Genomic DNA, 15,761 nt, shown 5'->3' with positions numbered 1-15,761 from the left:
GCAAATGTGGAAACTGCGCGAACAAACGTTCACCAAATGACATGTACGACTAGCAGTGGTATCTACCGTGTTAAATATAGTATGTTAGTTTGCATATGTGAGCAAGCGCGTGGTAGATATTTTTATTGAATAAGTGAAAAAGCGGAACATTTTAAACCCGAAAGGGCCAGGGAGTCACAGGAAGCGGACTGATTTCACGGTTACACGCGTACTTATGCTTCCTGTAGGAGACTTGGACGCGGTAGGCACTTTGTGGTCATGTTTAAGAATGTTTTGAGCAGATTGCTGACTGAAACCTTCTTTGTTGAGCGTAATGTGAGAAACACGCCGTTATTACGGAGGGTAGCTGCCGTCTCCGCGCCGGTGAGGAGCTTTACGGACGTGAAGGACGAAGCGCAGCCGCCTTTCGACACCGCCCTGCTGGAGGTCCTCGTATGTCCGCTGTCCAAGAAACCGCTCAGGTAACACACACAGACCTGTGCTCAGGTTATTTACACGCTCTGGTTTACTCTCACTGTATTCTGCTTTTTTCTGTTCCTGTTGTTCAGCCGCGTTGCTCTCTAGCAGGACAAACGGCACCACCTCACACGCACTTTCTAATGTGTAAAACAGTTTGAGCCTTTTAAATTGTTCAGTTCTTGTCCAGTTTGAAGACGCAACACTGCGATGTACTTGCTGATTGGCTGGCTTATTAGGGTCTGTCATTTGCCTTCGCAGATACTTTATATCTGTGAAAACAAATGGAAATTATGCCTGAATCTGATTTAGCTGAACATCTGTGTGGCTCTCAACACAACCCCTCACTCACATAGACAAACACAACACCTACGCCAGGAAGCTCTTTGTGAACTACGGCTCAACATTTAACACCATCACCAAACAGACTGGAGTTCAGATGAACCTGGATATTAGATTTCCTCACTAATCGCCCTCAGATTGCTGTTAACCACGAGTTTTGGTTGTTGTTAAGTTTGCAGATGAGATGATGCAGTTGGAATCTGCCAACAGTGATGATACAAACAGCAGGAAGGAGGTTCACAATTTGACCCCATAGACTGATGATAACCTGCTCTTAAACACCACAAAGACCATTACAGACTTCAGGACCTTATGTGTATATACTTCTCAAACTTTATACTTTGTAATACATGTCAGTAAATTGTATTATTTAAGTACTGTCCGTATCCTCCACTGAATCTTTTTTCTGAAAAGTTCTCTGAGATCAGATTTAGATTTTTAGGTTTATCTCCTAAAACTTTTAAATTAATGATCATCGAGCTTCCTGTTGTTGAGTTCCTGAGGACTGCACACGAGCACATCTGTGCTGGTGTTTTTTACACACACCCATTGTGGGCAAATGCTTACATAAATATGATAACATAAAACAAGCATTGCATGTGTGTGTCATGGTTTTATTAAGTTCAGATGAACTACAGCTGCTACTGCTGCTGCATTTACAGTTTGTAGGAAATGTCAGCACTTCAGTGCTATGAAAGACTTATTCTGCTATGTTATTCCTCCACAGATACGAGCCTAAGACCAACGAGCTGATCAACGAGGAGCTCGGCATTGCCTATCCCGTCATCGACGGCATTCCCAACATGATCCCTCAGGAGGCCAGACTCATTCGGAAAGATGCTTCAGACACACCTGCACAGTAACAGAAAAGCCTTCACTTTGAGTTGACCTGAGCAAAAACAAACTGGACGCTGGCTTTAAAAAAACTGTTTGACTAAATAAAATTGAGGTGTTGGATTCTTTCAGTTGTATTTTGGCATTCTAAAGCGCACGTAACACATCATCATCCGGCAGCGCGTTACCTCCGAGCCCATCTGCAAACATGTTGTCCCTGTCTGTGATGGTGGGACTGGTCCCCATAGTGTCCCTCTTTGGTTTGTTCTACTCTGCGGCGGTGGATGAGAACTTCCCTCAGGGCTGCACCAGCAGCAGCAGTCTGTGCTTCTACAGCCTGCTGCTGCCCGTCACCATCCCCGTCTACGTCTTCTTCTACCTCTGGAGCTGGATGGGGATCAAGCTTTTCAGACACAACTAGGCTGGCAACTCAACACAGATGTGTTGAGCTGCCAGCCTCACACAGTTGTAAAACATCTGTGGCTGAAGTGGCTTTCATTTCTTTAAGCCCTTTGGAGGAAGGTAAAGACGGATGGTGCATGGATGCTTTTTAAAGCTGAAAATATTTTTGTGTCTCATTTAGAGTATGAGACACAGTATGTTAGTCAATACAGCTGTTAAACAAACCCCTGGATATCATTTGCACATAAAGTAGAAGGCTGTATATTTTCTGAGCAAATAATAAAAATCTTTATGCAAATCCACTGTTTCCATACTTGAGTCCTGACTTCACAAAACGGGAACATCTACTCGTTTTAAATGAATGCATTTGAATATATAACAGACTACATTTGTGCAGAATCGACTGTGCTGTGATCTGCAGTGTGTCTCAGTTTTATTGCATTCAGAAAATTCACAAGCTGACATTTAAAAGTGGAACTCAGACAAACTTGCCTGACAGCTCAAACATGACAGAGCACCCAAAACTTTTAAGTCGCGCTGCACAACACCGTCCTCAGATGTGTTTTTCTACCACAGTTCATGTTGAACTCATGAAAGCGTGATTCCTCTTGTGATGAATGTTGGGAACGTTCAGCAGGAGCCTTCAGCGTGCATCATAGAGGGAAACGCGATCTGACAGCATTAGAGCTGCTGACTTTCTGCTCAAAGTCTCGGGTTGAGCTCGAGGTTCAGGAGCAATGCAAATTTGACACACGCTGCTCTTCACCTGAAGCCACGAAAACTGAACTGGTGTTGCAGAAATGATGCAGTGTCTGCTGGAAAAGTTTTGGGAATGCACAAACTGTGACGTCTAAGGACTTTTATCTGAATCAAGAGTTATGATGGAGGCAGGTCGGAGTGTAGAAACCTGAAGATTCCTGCTTTTGAGTTTCAAACTTTGATTTTAAAGTTGTTTCTTTTCTTCTGTGTTCTCACAGTCATGCTGTTTCTTCTAGATTTTCTTTCCTCACAGCTGCTCATCCTTCTGTGAAACAGAAAGAGACAGGTTGGTTATTTTATTGAATTAGCGTGACTTAGTGCTCTTTTGGTATGAGCAGAGACGCCCAGCACTGAGCTGCTGACGGTCATTTTAAGTTGGAGAAAGTTGAAAAGAGTCACTGCTTGTTTGATTTGTCAGTTTTGCAGACAGCAGCACACAGAGCACTTGTATCATCAGTCATGAGCAAACTTCCACTGGCTCTACTACGTATATATCAAAACAAAGCAGAAATTTGATGCCTGTGATATTCCAGAGAAAGACCTCAGGCTTTATGTGGCCAGGCTCTGTGTAGTTTGACATTTTACTGAGCACATATGTGCACGTCTATCCATAAACTGGATTAATCATGCAAACTGCACGAACGTGAGATCCACGTGGCTGCATGAGGAGCTGTCAATGCTACGTTTGGTGCCTTTAAAGTTACCCTTCAGGATAGATATTGCTCTTATGACTTATTAGTTTCCCAGGTGAAATATGGATATGGCATCCTGCAGTTGCACCAGCAGCACAGTGGCCAGCAAGGCTTGCAACGCCTGCCCTGACCTCATTCATTAATGAATCTGTGGAGGATGGTCATCATTTCCTCCACAGTGCTTTTGGTTATCCTGCACAGTGTGGCAAGAAAACAAACCTTCCCATCGCCCAGTAGGAGGCTCCACAGACCAGCCAAAAGTTATTACCAGCTGTGTCACGGCTCCATCACTGTGGGCAGGCAGATGGAGCAGCATGTGAGTGTTGTTGATAGTCTGAATGCTGGTTTGAGATCAGCTTCAGTGATGAAGGAGGACATTCGGTGTGCATAAGGAGATTAAAGGCAGTCTTTAGGTCCCAGCTAGCTCAAACATGAGATAAAATACGCTGCACAGGTAAACTCGTGTTTTCTTTCTGAGCAAATCAGTTAAGCCAGGACTAAAGTTAAGCTTCATAACTGCATGAATGTAAGTTTTATATTTTACTGGAGCAGTGCTAGTCAATCCTTTCTTTTTTATTCCCTAAATATAGAAGTGTGTTGTTTGTTGTAATCATTTGTTTTGCATCAAATATTTTTAAAAATATTTTAATCCAGAGACAAAACTCGGCTTCTGGAAAAGAAAAAATGATCACGTTATGAGTCCTAATATTTGTTCCACTGTGTTGTAAACACAAGTTCTCCAAAATATTTATAAGAATTGATAAGAAACGAAGATCACTGAAACTATTAAAACCTCATTTTAACATGTTTTTGTTCAATAAGCCTCATAAGTTATGGATAAACCACATGAACCTTGTGTTTCTGTCATGTAGCGACTGATGCTGATCAACTGTATTTGGCTTTGCAGTTGTGCAAAAGTCTTGAGTCACCCCTCGTTTCTTTATATGTTGCTTCCTAGGAATCAGACAGACTTTCTTGTTGAGCAGCAGTTCTCTTTCTGAATCTCTTTTAAAGTTTTTCTTTGTTAAATCATTTACACTGATCTATGAATCAATTTTGCATAAAAAATACTCCGAACCCAAGGGATGAAAAGGGGTTGTGTAGATACAACTTAGCAAAGAACCAATTTGAAATTGTATGTTTACACTTTGTTACTAACTGCCTGTAGCAAAAATATCATTTGTTCCAGTTTCTTTAGTTGAATCTCTGCAAAATGCCAAAGATAGCACACTTTGAACTGAGGACTGGTGGGTCTAAAAATACTGTCTGCAGCAGATAAACAGTATCTGAAAGTCATGAGGAAAACGTCCTGCAGAGACCCGACAGGACCTGAGGGATGCATTTGGATGTTCAGCTGCTCCATCTACTGTTCACTGAAGCCTCATCAGAAACGTTCTCCGTGGAAGAGTGGCTGTCGAGAAGCCATTCTTAAAGAAGGGAAACGGGAAGAAAAGGCTGTGAAAGTTACGCAGGAACTGGACTGAAATCATGGAAACAGGTCTGATAGAGCAATGAATCCAAATGTGAAATTTTTGATTCAAATCATCAGAGGAGGATTATTTTGTTTCTGTTTATATTTTATTCTGCGATTTTTCTTTAACATTGAATATTTATCCTTTACTTGTTATGTCAGTACAGTTTATTATATTAACTGTTAACAATGGCACAAAATGCTGTGTCTGAAAATAATGCACAATATTTATACTTCGTCTATCTACATACATAGATAGATAGATAGATAGATAGATAGATAGATAGATAGATAGATAGATAGATAGATAGATAGATAGATAGATAGATAGATCGATCTCATGTATGGAGGTGATTATCAGTATACAAGGCTTATAAAAATAAACAAACACATTCACTTCCTCTACTTGTAGCTCAGGAAAAAAAGCAAGCATAAGCTAACAAAGAAGCTAGCTGCAGATTATATCAAAGAGGTGTGTAAGTGAAATACAATTTATATAAATATACAAGTACAGGTTAATACAAGCTGTCAGTATAAAATATAAATATCACATTTGTTCATTTCTTAAGCGTTTACATAAAAATTACACCATTAGATATGCTGTTGCATGCTTTTTGTTGCCATGGCAGCTTTTGAAAAAAAGATTTCAGGGTAATGTTGTGGTGGGACAGCTGTAAGACTGGTACAGCCCCTGCATTACTGGTCCAGGTCATTGCTGTCACGGCTGGGGGGGCGATAGTGGCTCTGGCAAAACTCCCTGATCCGAGCACAAGCCTCCAGCATCATCTCCTCCGGGACTGTCACCACAATGCGGAAGAAGTTGGGATACTCAAACGCCTGTGAAACGTCAGGAAGGATGGAGTTTAGAAATATGTCGGTGTGAGGACCGACGAATCAGCAGTGAGAGGAAAGGTGATGGCGTCTTACCGAAGCAGGCAGACAGAAGACAGACTGCTCAGTCACCAGCCGTTCGGTGAAGTCCACATCGTTCTTAAAATCTGGGAAGTGATCCATGTCGATCCCAATCTGGAAAATGTAAACACCATGGTTGGTCTAACCTCTGAACTCTGAATGCTGACATCATTCAGACTCCTTTACTGTGTGCACACTTCATTTGTAGTTTCCCACCAGTCAATGAAATCTTTCATTTTCAAAGGTATTCAGACCCTTTTAGTGGTTCCGACATGTTCTCAGCTGTATTCCATTTGCCTGAATCATCCTTAATCATCTGACTGGAGAGACTTGAGAATTTCTCACATGGGATATCAAATCCCATAATTTTTATTTCACGTCACCAAAACTCTCAGTAGATCTCTTTGATAAAACTATGGTGAAGCAGAAATCTGCCAACAGTGTCCCCGGGTGCTTAGCGGCCAAACTTTGGGAGAAATTTAAAACCATGAGGATTCTTCCTACATCCGTCAGTCTGGCCAAACAGAGTAGCCAGGCAGGTAGGTCCTTGATCACAAAGGTGACCAGGAGCCCAAACAGTCGCTCTGATAGAGTTTCAGAAGTCCTGGAGAACCTGCTGGTAGCACCACCATCTCACCAGCACCCCATCAATCAGACTTTTATGTTATGGGCAAAGAGAAATGTAAACTATGACAATCTGTCCAAAAGGCCATAATGTAACTATTTGTTGCCATAGTAGAAGCACTTTGTCCATGTATCTACATCTCACATCTGCACATGGACACGCCTAAACTCATTATAAACCCCAATACACTCATTACCTGCTGACACTAGCCCCACAGAGAAGCACGGCGGTGGTATCATCGTGCTGTGGGGTGCAGCAGGTACAGGGAGATGAATGATGAATGCAAATAAATATAAATATTGTAGAGATTACGTAAGCTGTAACTTCTGCTCAAAGACCTCATTCAATGTGTGAATTAAAGGTCTAAAAGCTTCTGTAAAGTTTCTGTTTTAAACTCACAAATCTGATTTTTAAAGTCATTTAAATGGTTAAGTGTGAGTCATTTGCAAAATCCAGACACTGTGGAAATTTCCCATAAAATGTGATAACCTGGGCACAGAGCACAGTTCACTGCAAAAATGATGATGCTAAGTAAACTAAATGTGACTGAGAAAATGATCATGGCACAGAAATTTGAATGCAAACCACACGTTCAACACTCACCATGATGTACATGGCTCCTGAAGGCATGACAGGGTTCAGGCCGGGGACTGAGGACAGCTCGCTGAAGCAAATCTCTGAGTTAGACTGAGGAAGCAAAGGATGATAAACCGTTCACACAGTGTCATGTGATGCATATTAATGTGCATTACTATGTGATTTCAGACAGAATTAAGACATAACAACAAGAATGTGGACTGAAGGAACAAAAAAGGAACCAGGGTCAGCTACTGCTACTCAAAGTTAATTATAAAGGTGGAATATATTAAAACAACTTCTCTCCATTACCTTAAGGAAGCCGATGGTGTTGTTGTAGAAGCTTTGAGGAGTGCTGTCGAGGATTTGCTCCAGCGCCCCCTGAACGATGCTGCAGGCTCCCAGAATACGCTGGCTGAGTTTTACCAGACCCTGTCGAATCTGAACGAAGAAACGTGTCAGTCGGGTAAATGTAATGTGCAAATTATTGTATATCATTGTGTGTTTGGGTTTGAGTATTGGAACAATCAGTCAACGCTTCCCCCATCAGGAACTGTAAAATAAATAAATAAAAAGTACCTCAGTTCCAAATATATCATCCCTGTCATGGATGAGGATCCATCCCATCCTCCAGCCAGGCACCAGCCAGCGTTTAGCCAAACCGCCACAGGACAGGATGGGAACATCACTGCTGAGGGATGCCATTGAAGGAGAACTGCATCCTGGGAAAACCTGAGGGCAAAAACAAGAATAAAAACTTTATATTACATATGCAGATATTTGACGTTTACAGATGTTTCATTGAGGCAAACTGACGTGCAGCCGTTTTAATTCATATGACTTAAAAGGAGAAAATCATCATGCTGTTGTTGTTTGGATCAGTTTGGGTTTCCCACAGACTGACACCACAGTGAAAAAAACGAGAGGGCTTGGAGATAAGCGGAAAAAAATCATAGGAATTCTTGGTCATTTTGAAATTATGTTATTAACACGAAGGCTCGGTGTTAAAGAGAGACCAAACTTTCTCAGGCAGATCAGAGGAAGGACGGGAAGACCCAGGGCTGGAGGTGGGTTGCAAAGCAAGTTGCAGATGCACAGCAACTATTGCTGACTGAAGCAGCTCAAAGAGAGCACTTGCTCAAAGAGATCAGCTGATGTCTTATTTATTAATTAAGCATTTCTGTAGTTATGCTTTCTTCATTTCAACTTGTGTCTGATGCCCTCCTTAAAAAGAAGAGGAAACAAACTTCTGTCATTTACACAGCGATGTATAGTCAGAACTACTTTCATCCTCATGTTCACTAACAGCATGACAGCAGCTGTTTACAGAGTAAAACACAGCAGCGAGGAAAGTGTTAAAAGACACAAACAACAATTACATCAACTTTTTGCATAATCTTGCATAATATTCTTCCTGAAAGTCTCACAAAAATACCAGAGAGAAACAAAAGGAAGAGAGTTAAAGAGGGAGGCCGATGCTGAGGTAACCACAAAGAGAAACGTTTCACCTACAGAAAGCTGGTTCTTATTAAAGCTGCGTGACATGGAGAAAAGACACTACCCCGCATCCTATTGGCCAGACTGAAGTGAATGACATAACAGCAGCACTAACGTGATTGCATAACTCGTTTTCTGGCACAAATGTCTTAAACGCCTCTCAGATCAAGAGGAGGACAAATGTAAAGCATTGATCAACATAGATGCAATGAAAAGCTTGATGGAGACAAACATCTCCACAGAGAGCATGTTGACTGTGCAGACGTGCCCCATAAAACCACAATTTATCACTGAAGGGCTTACAGAGGTGAGGAGCAGGGGCACTGACCCACTGCCTGAAACGTCCTAGGTGTTGCAGCTCACAGTCGCCGCTCACTGAAAAACAGGCCTCACCAGTGCACCCTGAGGCCACGTCTCCACCCACCACACGGCCCCCATTCCTCCCCAGGTTCTGCTGTAACAAAACCAGACAGCTGCAGTAATTGCAAGCACATGCAGCCAAAAAAGTGCAAAGTCATTCTGGTCTGCACATGCTCATTATGGAACGGTCCAATGGTGGCGAGGTGGTTTGTGGAAGCACCCAGTAACCCCGACTTTAAACTATTACACTCACAACAGCTCCCACAAAAACAAGCTTTCAAAAGTTGTTTTTTGTTCAGCTTTAATATCATCAAGCAGGCGAGTCAGCAAGTCCACTGCGACACAAGGCCTCCCAGTGTTTTTCCACAAAAGCACACATCTTCATCTCAACTCCAGAGCTGAGATGAAAACGTGTGAAGATGGCAAAGGAAATATCACAGACGATGCAGTGTGCAGCATGCATGTACTAAATGCCTCTTAAACGACTGATCGATCGATTGTTTTAGTTTGCACTCATTAGACAGACCAACACATTGTAAAGTGCAAAAGTCAAAACAGCTCAGATGTAACAAAGGACTGGAGGGAATAAATCCGAACAAGACCCAAACTGTCAACTTCAGCTGAGACAAAGATGATCGGAAACTCCTCAAAACGAACCCCCACGAACTAAAAGATGCTAAAGCATCATCGTTACTGTCTACTGCTACGTGAGTTTTATTTAGCAGAGACATGCCTGGAGGATAAAGGTGAGGCAACAAAGAAAGAAAGAAACGAGTGTAAGTTCAAATATTTCGGGAACCATTTATGTCAGAGGTAGAACACTCTATATGTACATATCATTTTTAAAATAATAGTTAGTATAAATGCATATGATGCACTTATAGCCTATAAAAAGGAAATAAAGGTGTTCTTGCTGATCAATTTGAATTCTCAGTGGAAAATTACTGCACTGTTGCCTCATCTCCATTTGTTGCGAGCTGACAAACAATATGATGGCTGCCAGAGAGTGTGTCTGCTTATCTGTGGACATATTTGCATGACCTTCAACTAAACTTTGACCAGTACAGATTTTCCCAGACTGATGGTAAATGGCCTGCATTTGTATAGCGCTTTACTCAGTCCCTAAGGACCCCAAAGCGCTTTACACTACATTCAGTCATTCACCCATTCACACACACATTCATTGTTATAAGATATGCATGTTAAAATGTGTTGCATCACTGACGGTTTCAAGAAGAGTTGCAGAATAAGAACTTTTCACATTTTATGAGCGGAGATCTAATTTTATTACTTTCAAGTGCGAGAAAATATTTTAGCAAATGTGAGGACAATAAGCTTGTCCTCATAAACGTTACGTTACATTATTATTCTTATTATGAGCAAATGCAATACTGCTGATAATGAGCAGAGAAGGATTTGTAACTGGAAGGTTTATATAACATATTTAGTTCTGAATATAACAATATTTAAGACCCTATTATCCTTCGATGTACAGTAGACATTGATTGGTTTTAATATGTTGGAAAAGTTTTGCTTTTGAAAAAAATATCTGAAAGAATCTTGAGAAACAGGAATATTTCACAGTTTCTGATAATGCAAAGCTGATGAGCAATCAAACTTTTGAAAGAGCTCCATGATTACACCCACGTGTTCAGAAAAACAGTGTGACTGGTCCAGTATAGACCGAGCTGTCACTATATGCTGATGATTTAATTCTGTTTATTAGACAAAAATCTGTTCTAGCTTTATTCCATTTAATCAAACCTGAAATCTTTAAAGAAAACCTGTAAGTCACTGGGCCTAGAAAAACAGACCACAGTTTTGCTGCATAGTTCTACTGGAAGTCTGTTCCTGTTAAAAGGCAGGTCTTTCTCCCCACCATCACCAAGAGATGTTCAGAGAGGATCGTCTGATTGCTCGGGTCTTTACCTCACTATTTAAGGTGCCCTGAGAAAACTGCTGTAAATTGGAATGAAATGTAATATTCCACACAGGTGAACAAACCATACACTTATTAGATAATGTCAACATAACTCCTTTTGGAGCAGTGCTGGTTATACAATGCTAGTACTATTTTGTGAGTGTACACTCGATACTTGTTCAAATGTTCAAATCACATGTTTTTGCTCCTTTTTGACAAAAGTTGCTTTAAATGTCCAAAAACATTTGTGTGACAATTTGTGGCTTTTACAGTTTTTACAACCAACATGACAAAATGATAAAATAGAAACATGTGGGACTTACCTTTTATATTTAGTACTGGACTGTATGTTTTAACATGGATGCGGTCTCACTTTAAATCTTTATCTATCCACTGCTTGTCCTTGCTGACCTCCCGGCCACTGGCCTGCACAGAGGCACTAATCCCCCCCATGTGCTGATGTGAGGTTGTGCACGCACATCAGCACATGCAGAGCCAGGGCAAATGCCACCAATTGGAACAGAACATCTACTGTCATTGTGGTTTAAAACAAAAAGAAAGTGCCTCGCTGGTGTTGCACGAGCCAAGCCCACCTGTGCTGAGATGCAGCTTGTGTCGACAGCTGCTACACTCACCATATCACTGTAGATCTCATCAGCCAGGATGGGGACACAGTGTCTGGAGGCCACTGGACAAAGTAAGAATGGAATTGTTTGAGAGATGTTGTGTTTGTTTGCTTACAAAACTGGAATTCTTCCCCACTCTGAGTGCAGCCAACCTTTGAGGATCTCCTGCAGGTGCTTCTTGTTGAAAACAGAGCCACACGGGTTGGATGGGTTGGTGATGATTAGACAGGAAGTCCTCTCATCAATCAGGCTCTCCATGTGCTGCAGGTCAACCTCCCACGACTTCTCCGGCTGTGAAAATAATCATAATACATGTTTATGCACCGATGAGTGTTTATTATCATTACTTTACTTGTATATTATGTTCATGCCACTTTTACTTTAGTAACTTTACAAATTACATGCTCATAAAATCTGATTCTTTGATATAAATGAATCCAGTTAACAGAAAACATAAATGCTGTGTGTTCCACAGCCTTCACCGTCACCAGCCTCATTCACATGTTTCCTGCTCTGTTGCTCCTTTGAGATGTGGTCATTAAAATATGTGAAATCTTTCTGGGAGAAATAACAGATAAGCTGAGTGTGGCAGATCCATTTGAGTTTACCCATGATTGATGTACTTGAAAAGATGATGCCACTAAAATGTAATAATCATAACTGTTCCAGCCCAAAAAGTGTTTAGTGCTTAGGCCAGCATTAAAAACAGAGAAACTGTCCCCACACTTACAAGCAGGTTGTAAAGTTTGACCTCGATGCCCATGGAAACAGCCAGAGTTTTATATAAGGAGAAGCCTGGGCACGGTACCAGGATATTGTCTCCTGGGTTGCACAACACACTGATAGCCAGGTCGATGGCCTGACTGCATCCGCTGGTCAGAATCACATCCTGGAAGAGAGACAGGGTCTTCTTTAGTTCGGAGAATCTGTTAATTTCACACAGGAACTCAAAACAATCCACTGTAACAAGCAGATTGACGCCAAAGCCATTTGCTACTGAGTTTTTAGTAAAAGTGTAGTTCACATTTCAGATTTAGGGGCAGACGGTAATGTGTGTGAGGAGTGAGCACCTCTGCCTCCAGTGGAGCCTCAGGGCAGCTGTAGAAGTTTGCCACCGCCTGCCGACTCTGCAGGTAACCTGTCAGTGGACGCAGAGAAAGGATTCATGATTGTATATGTTCAACAGTTTCTTCTGCGCTTTGCTGGCTCTTAGAAAAACATATTCATCTTTGCATCTATCTTTTCACATCATTTCACTTTAGGGATGGCTCACCGACAGAGGGAGCATAGCCGTTGTATTTTTGGGAGTCTATGGCATCCTTCATGGCCTGAAGCACTGCACCATCGGTGGGCAGGTTTCCAAACACGGTGGGATCCCCTGAGGAGCAAAGGTGAAGGTAATCAGCAGTTAGAAAAAACAAAGAATAAGCATGATGCAAACCCCCAAATCTAAAGGGAATTTTACGAGGAATCTCCTCACCGATCGAAAGTGCGATCATGGGTTTTTCCGGGTTCGGGGTGAGCTTCATCCCATCCACGATGGCCCTGATGGGGTTGAGCGTGTTGTTAGCCATCTCCGAAGGCTTCACCTCCCACCTCTGCCTCCGGCTCTTAGATTTGATCGGGTATAAGGCGCCTTTGATGTTGACATGGTGGACGCCATTCCCGTGCACCCCGTTTCTGTTCACTCCATTTTCATTTAGGGTTTTTCCATTTACCGTAGTTTTGCCACAAACTCCATTCCCGTTCATCTGAACCATGTAAGACTTGGTCTCCATCCTGGAACTAAAGAGTCCAGCACAGGATTAACAAATGATTCATTTAATCAGACTCAGTCTTGTAATGTGCCGTACTTTGTATCTATACTCTCCTAGATTGCAGAGGTGTCAATTTCATATACAATATTTATATATTAAATATATAAAAATATGTATTGATATTTATCATATTTATATCTGTAACTGTATTACAGACATATTTATTAATATATTTATTTAATGTAAACGTATGTATTTTTATTTATTTTTCCCAGTTTCTGTAAATATGTAAATTGATACAAATGCATATAAATACCAACGCAGAAAAATCCTAATTCTATAAATTCATTAGTTCCTTTGTTTATTTTATTATGACTGATTTCATCATCAGTGATTCCTCTGCATTATAGAATGTTTATTTATTTCTATTTATTTATTTGTTTAGGTATTTACTAAAGAGAGAGCTCTGAGTGTTTGTGATGGTGCGGTCACCAACAACTAATAATATATAAATACATACATGCATACATTTACCAATTAATACATAAAGCATGTCAAATTAAAAATTTATTTTAAAAACAATTAAATCACCACAAAAATTAATTCAAATGAATACGAACATTTTACATTAATTAGATTAATTAGAATCTTTATTTGTATTTTTTATGCATTTAATTGCTCTTTGTGTTTTTAGTACAATGACATAAGTTGAGTCCAATGAAATAGAATAAATGAATTAATCTGGGCCTTTGGGTTCGCCTTCTGATGTTGATGCATTTAGTTCCTTTCTATTAAATACATTTAGTTTATTTAATTGTTCAATTCTGTTTTCATTTCTTTAATTTGGCTCCGTCATCTCCGGTATATGAACAAAGGGCTCCAAAAAAAGGGGGGGGGGAGGGGGGTTCTTGGTGTTTATTGGGCCTGATTACTCCTGCTTACTTCCAGCTGTGTGAACTTTGTGTTTGGAAAATACTAAAATAAAATACTAGAAATACTAAAAATCTTCCACCGACAACCTTCATACATCAGTATTATCTATGGGGGTTTTTTTTTTTTTAAAAACGAATATATATATATATACACACACACACACACACACACTCATATATATATATATATATGTACTACACTATATATACTGTAACAGTTGTTAATGGTCTCGCCTACATTGTGAAAAAAATCTTTTTCCTGAGGTACAAAAAAAAAAAAATTTGTAAACTTTAAGTTTTGTGCGTAAAAAAAGAAAAAACAAGAAACAATTTATATATTTTCCTCATCAACGTGAATTATTGATCTGCTCAGATTTTGATCTCTTTTGCTGGATTACACTTTAACTTTCAAAGCTTTTCTGTTCAAGATTGTAATAAATGAAAGTGACCGCATTCACAGGTTAATATTTCATTGATAATTCATTCATAGATTCATCGGTCTACAAAGAAGCTGAGGTTTAGTATTAAGTGGTTTAAAGCATAAAGTTATCCAGTCGTAATAAGAGTGCTGTAATGTGTAATATAAGTCTTTGAAAACTTGTAATTTATCAGGATGACACTCAATTCATACATGATTTTAAATCTGCCAATTAATGAAATTACATAATTTTTTAAAAAAAGAAAGAAAAATAATGTTGTTTACTTACCTCATGATTTATTCAAAGTCTCCAAAAAGCAGCAGCGCAGTTTAATCGCTCTCAGTTAAATTAAAGAACAGAAGCCAGGATGTACAAACCCGGCTTTATAGCGAGATCCCTGAAAATGGGTGTTGAGCCCTGCCCATAATTCCATTGGTGGAGGTTGAGGGTTGTACCATCACACCCCTCTAACATCACTAACCAGAACCATACGACCACAAAACCTTAACAGCATCAATCAGCATGTAGGAGCAGTGAAAGAGAGGAGCTGGCCTCACGCACAGGGAGACCGCCTCAGTGCGTCACGCCAGAATCAGCTGGGGCCAAAGCGAGGGTCTGACAGCAGGGCAGAAATCTATTGATCGTGAAGGCAAATATGAGTCCCACAGCCGGGGACATATGAAGGTCTGCAGGAAGTGAAAGTCATCTTCATCTCAGGCCAAAACATTACTAACATTTTAATGCTTTTAATGACCTAAATACACTTTTGTGTGTGTGTGTGTGTGTGTGTGTGTGTGTGTGTGTGTGTGTGTGTGTGTGTGTGTGTGTGTGTGTGTGTGTGTGTGTGTGTGTTGTGTCCTTTACATATTGTTGTGATTTACATTGCTGTGCTTGAGAGTCACCATCTACTGGAACCAAATTCCTTGTATGTGTTTGTGCATGTACTTGGCCATTAAACGCACTTTCCATGGAAGAGTCCTTCTTCCATGGAAATGAATGAGTCTAGTTTCCAGCACTGATCAGAGACCATCCAGATCAAAGCTTTTCCCAGGAAATATCAAAGAGATGTCATCACCTTCCACTGCTTCCTAATTTATAAACAAGGTTTCTTCTTTGCTTTATGCACATAAAACCATAAGACAACAGAAAAATTATGAAAGAAAATTGTGAGAAAACAAAC

The 15,761-nt window shown here is 40.5% G+C and overlaps 3 protein-coding genes across 3 annotated transcripts; 2 read left to right on the top strand and 1 right to left on the bottom strand.

Moving 5' to 3' along the window:
- The first annotated feature begins 211 nt into the window (after positions 1 to 211).
- pyurf (PIGY upstream open reading frame) lies at positions 212 to 1,668 on the top strand. Its single transcript, XM_085358812.1, has 2 exons — positions 212 to 461; positions 1,526 to 1,668. Exons 1-2 carry the CDS (start codon positions 259 to 261, stop codon positions 1,659 to 1,661), a joined length of 339 nt encoding a protein of 112 aa, XP_085214938.1. The 5' UTR covers positions 212 to 258; the 3' UTR covers positions 1,662 to 1,668.
- A 159-nt stretch (positions 1,669 to 1,827) lies between these two features.
- On the top strand, positions 1,828 to 2,303 carry LOC146629700 (phosphatidylinositol N-acetylglucosaminyltransferase subunit Y-like). Its single transcript, XM_085358813.1, has one exon. The coding sequence runs from the start codon at positions 1,841 to 1,843 to the stop codon at positions 2,051 to 2,053; it is 213 nt and encodes a 70-aa protein (XP_085214939.1). The 5' UTR covers positions 1,828 to 1,840; the 3' UTR covers positions 2,054 to 2,303.
- Positions 2,304 to 5,071: 2,768 nt separating this feature from the next.
- tat (tyrosine aminotransferase) lies at positions 5,072 to 14,954 on the bottom strand. The gene is made up of 12 exons (XM_085360202.1): positions 14,870 to 14,954; positions 12,954 to 13,258; positions 12,747 to 12,851; positions 12,544 to 12,611; positions 12,204 to 12,362; positions 11,626 to 11,764; positions 11,483 to 11,535; positions 7,649 to 7,801; positions 7,382 to 7,510; positions 7,097 to 7,180; positions 5,884 to 5,982; positions 5,072 to 5,793 (listed from the first exon to the last, which is right to left on the bottom strand). The coding sequence occupies exons 1-12, from the start codon at positions 14,872 to 14,874 to the stop codon at positions 5,653 to 5,655; spliced, it is 1,440 nt and encodes a 479-aa protein (XP_085216328.1). The 5' UTR covers positions 14,875 to 14,954; the 3' UTR covers positions 5,072 to 5,652.
- Positions 14,955 to 15,761: the final 807 nt, after the last annotated feature.

This window comes from Diplotaxodon limnothrissa, linkage group LG7, assembly GCF_057381915.1.
Source record: "Diplotaxodon limnothrissa isolate DT_005_m linkage group LG7, D_limnothrissa_male_GT1.1, whole genome shotgun sequence".
In the NCBI taxonomy this organism is placed as follows: Eukaryota; Metazoa; Chordata; class Actinopteri; order Cichliformes; family Cichlidae; genus Diplotaxodon; species Diplotaxodon limnothrissa.
Note: the sequence above shows the minus strand (reverse complement) of the source record. Positions and strands in the feature narration are given on the sequence as shown.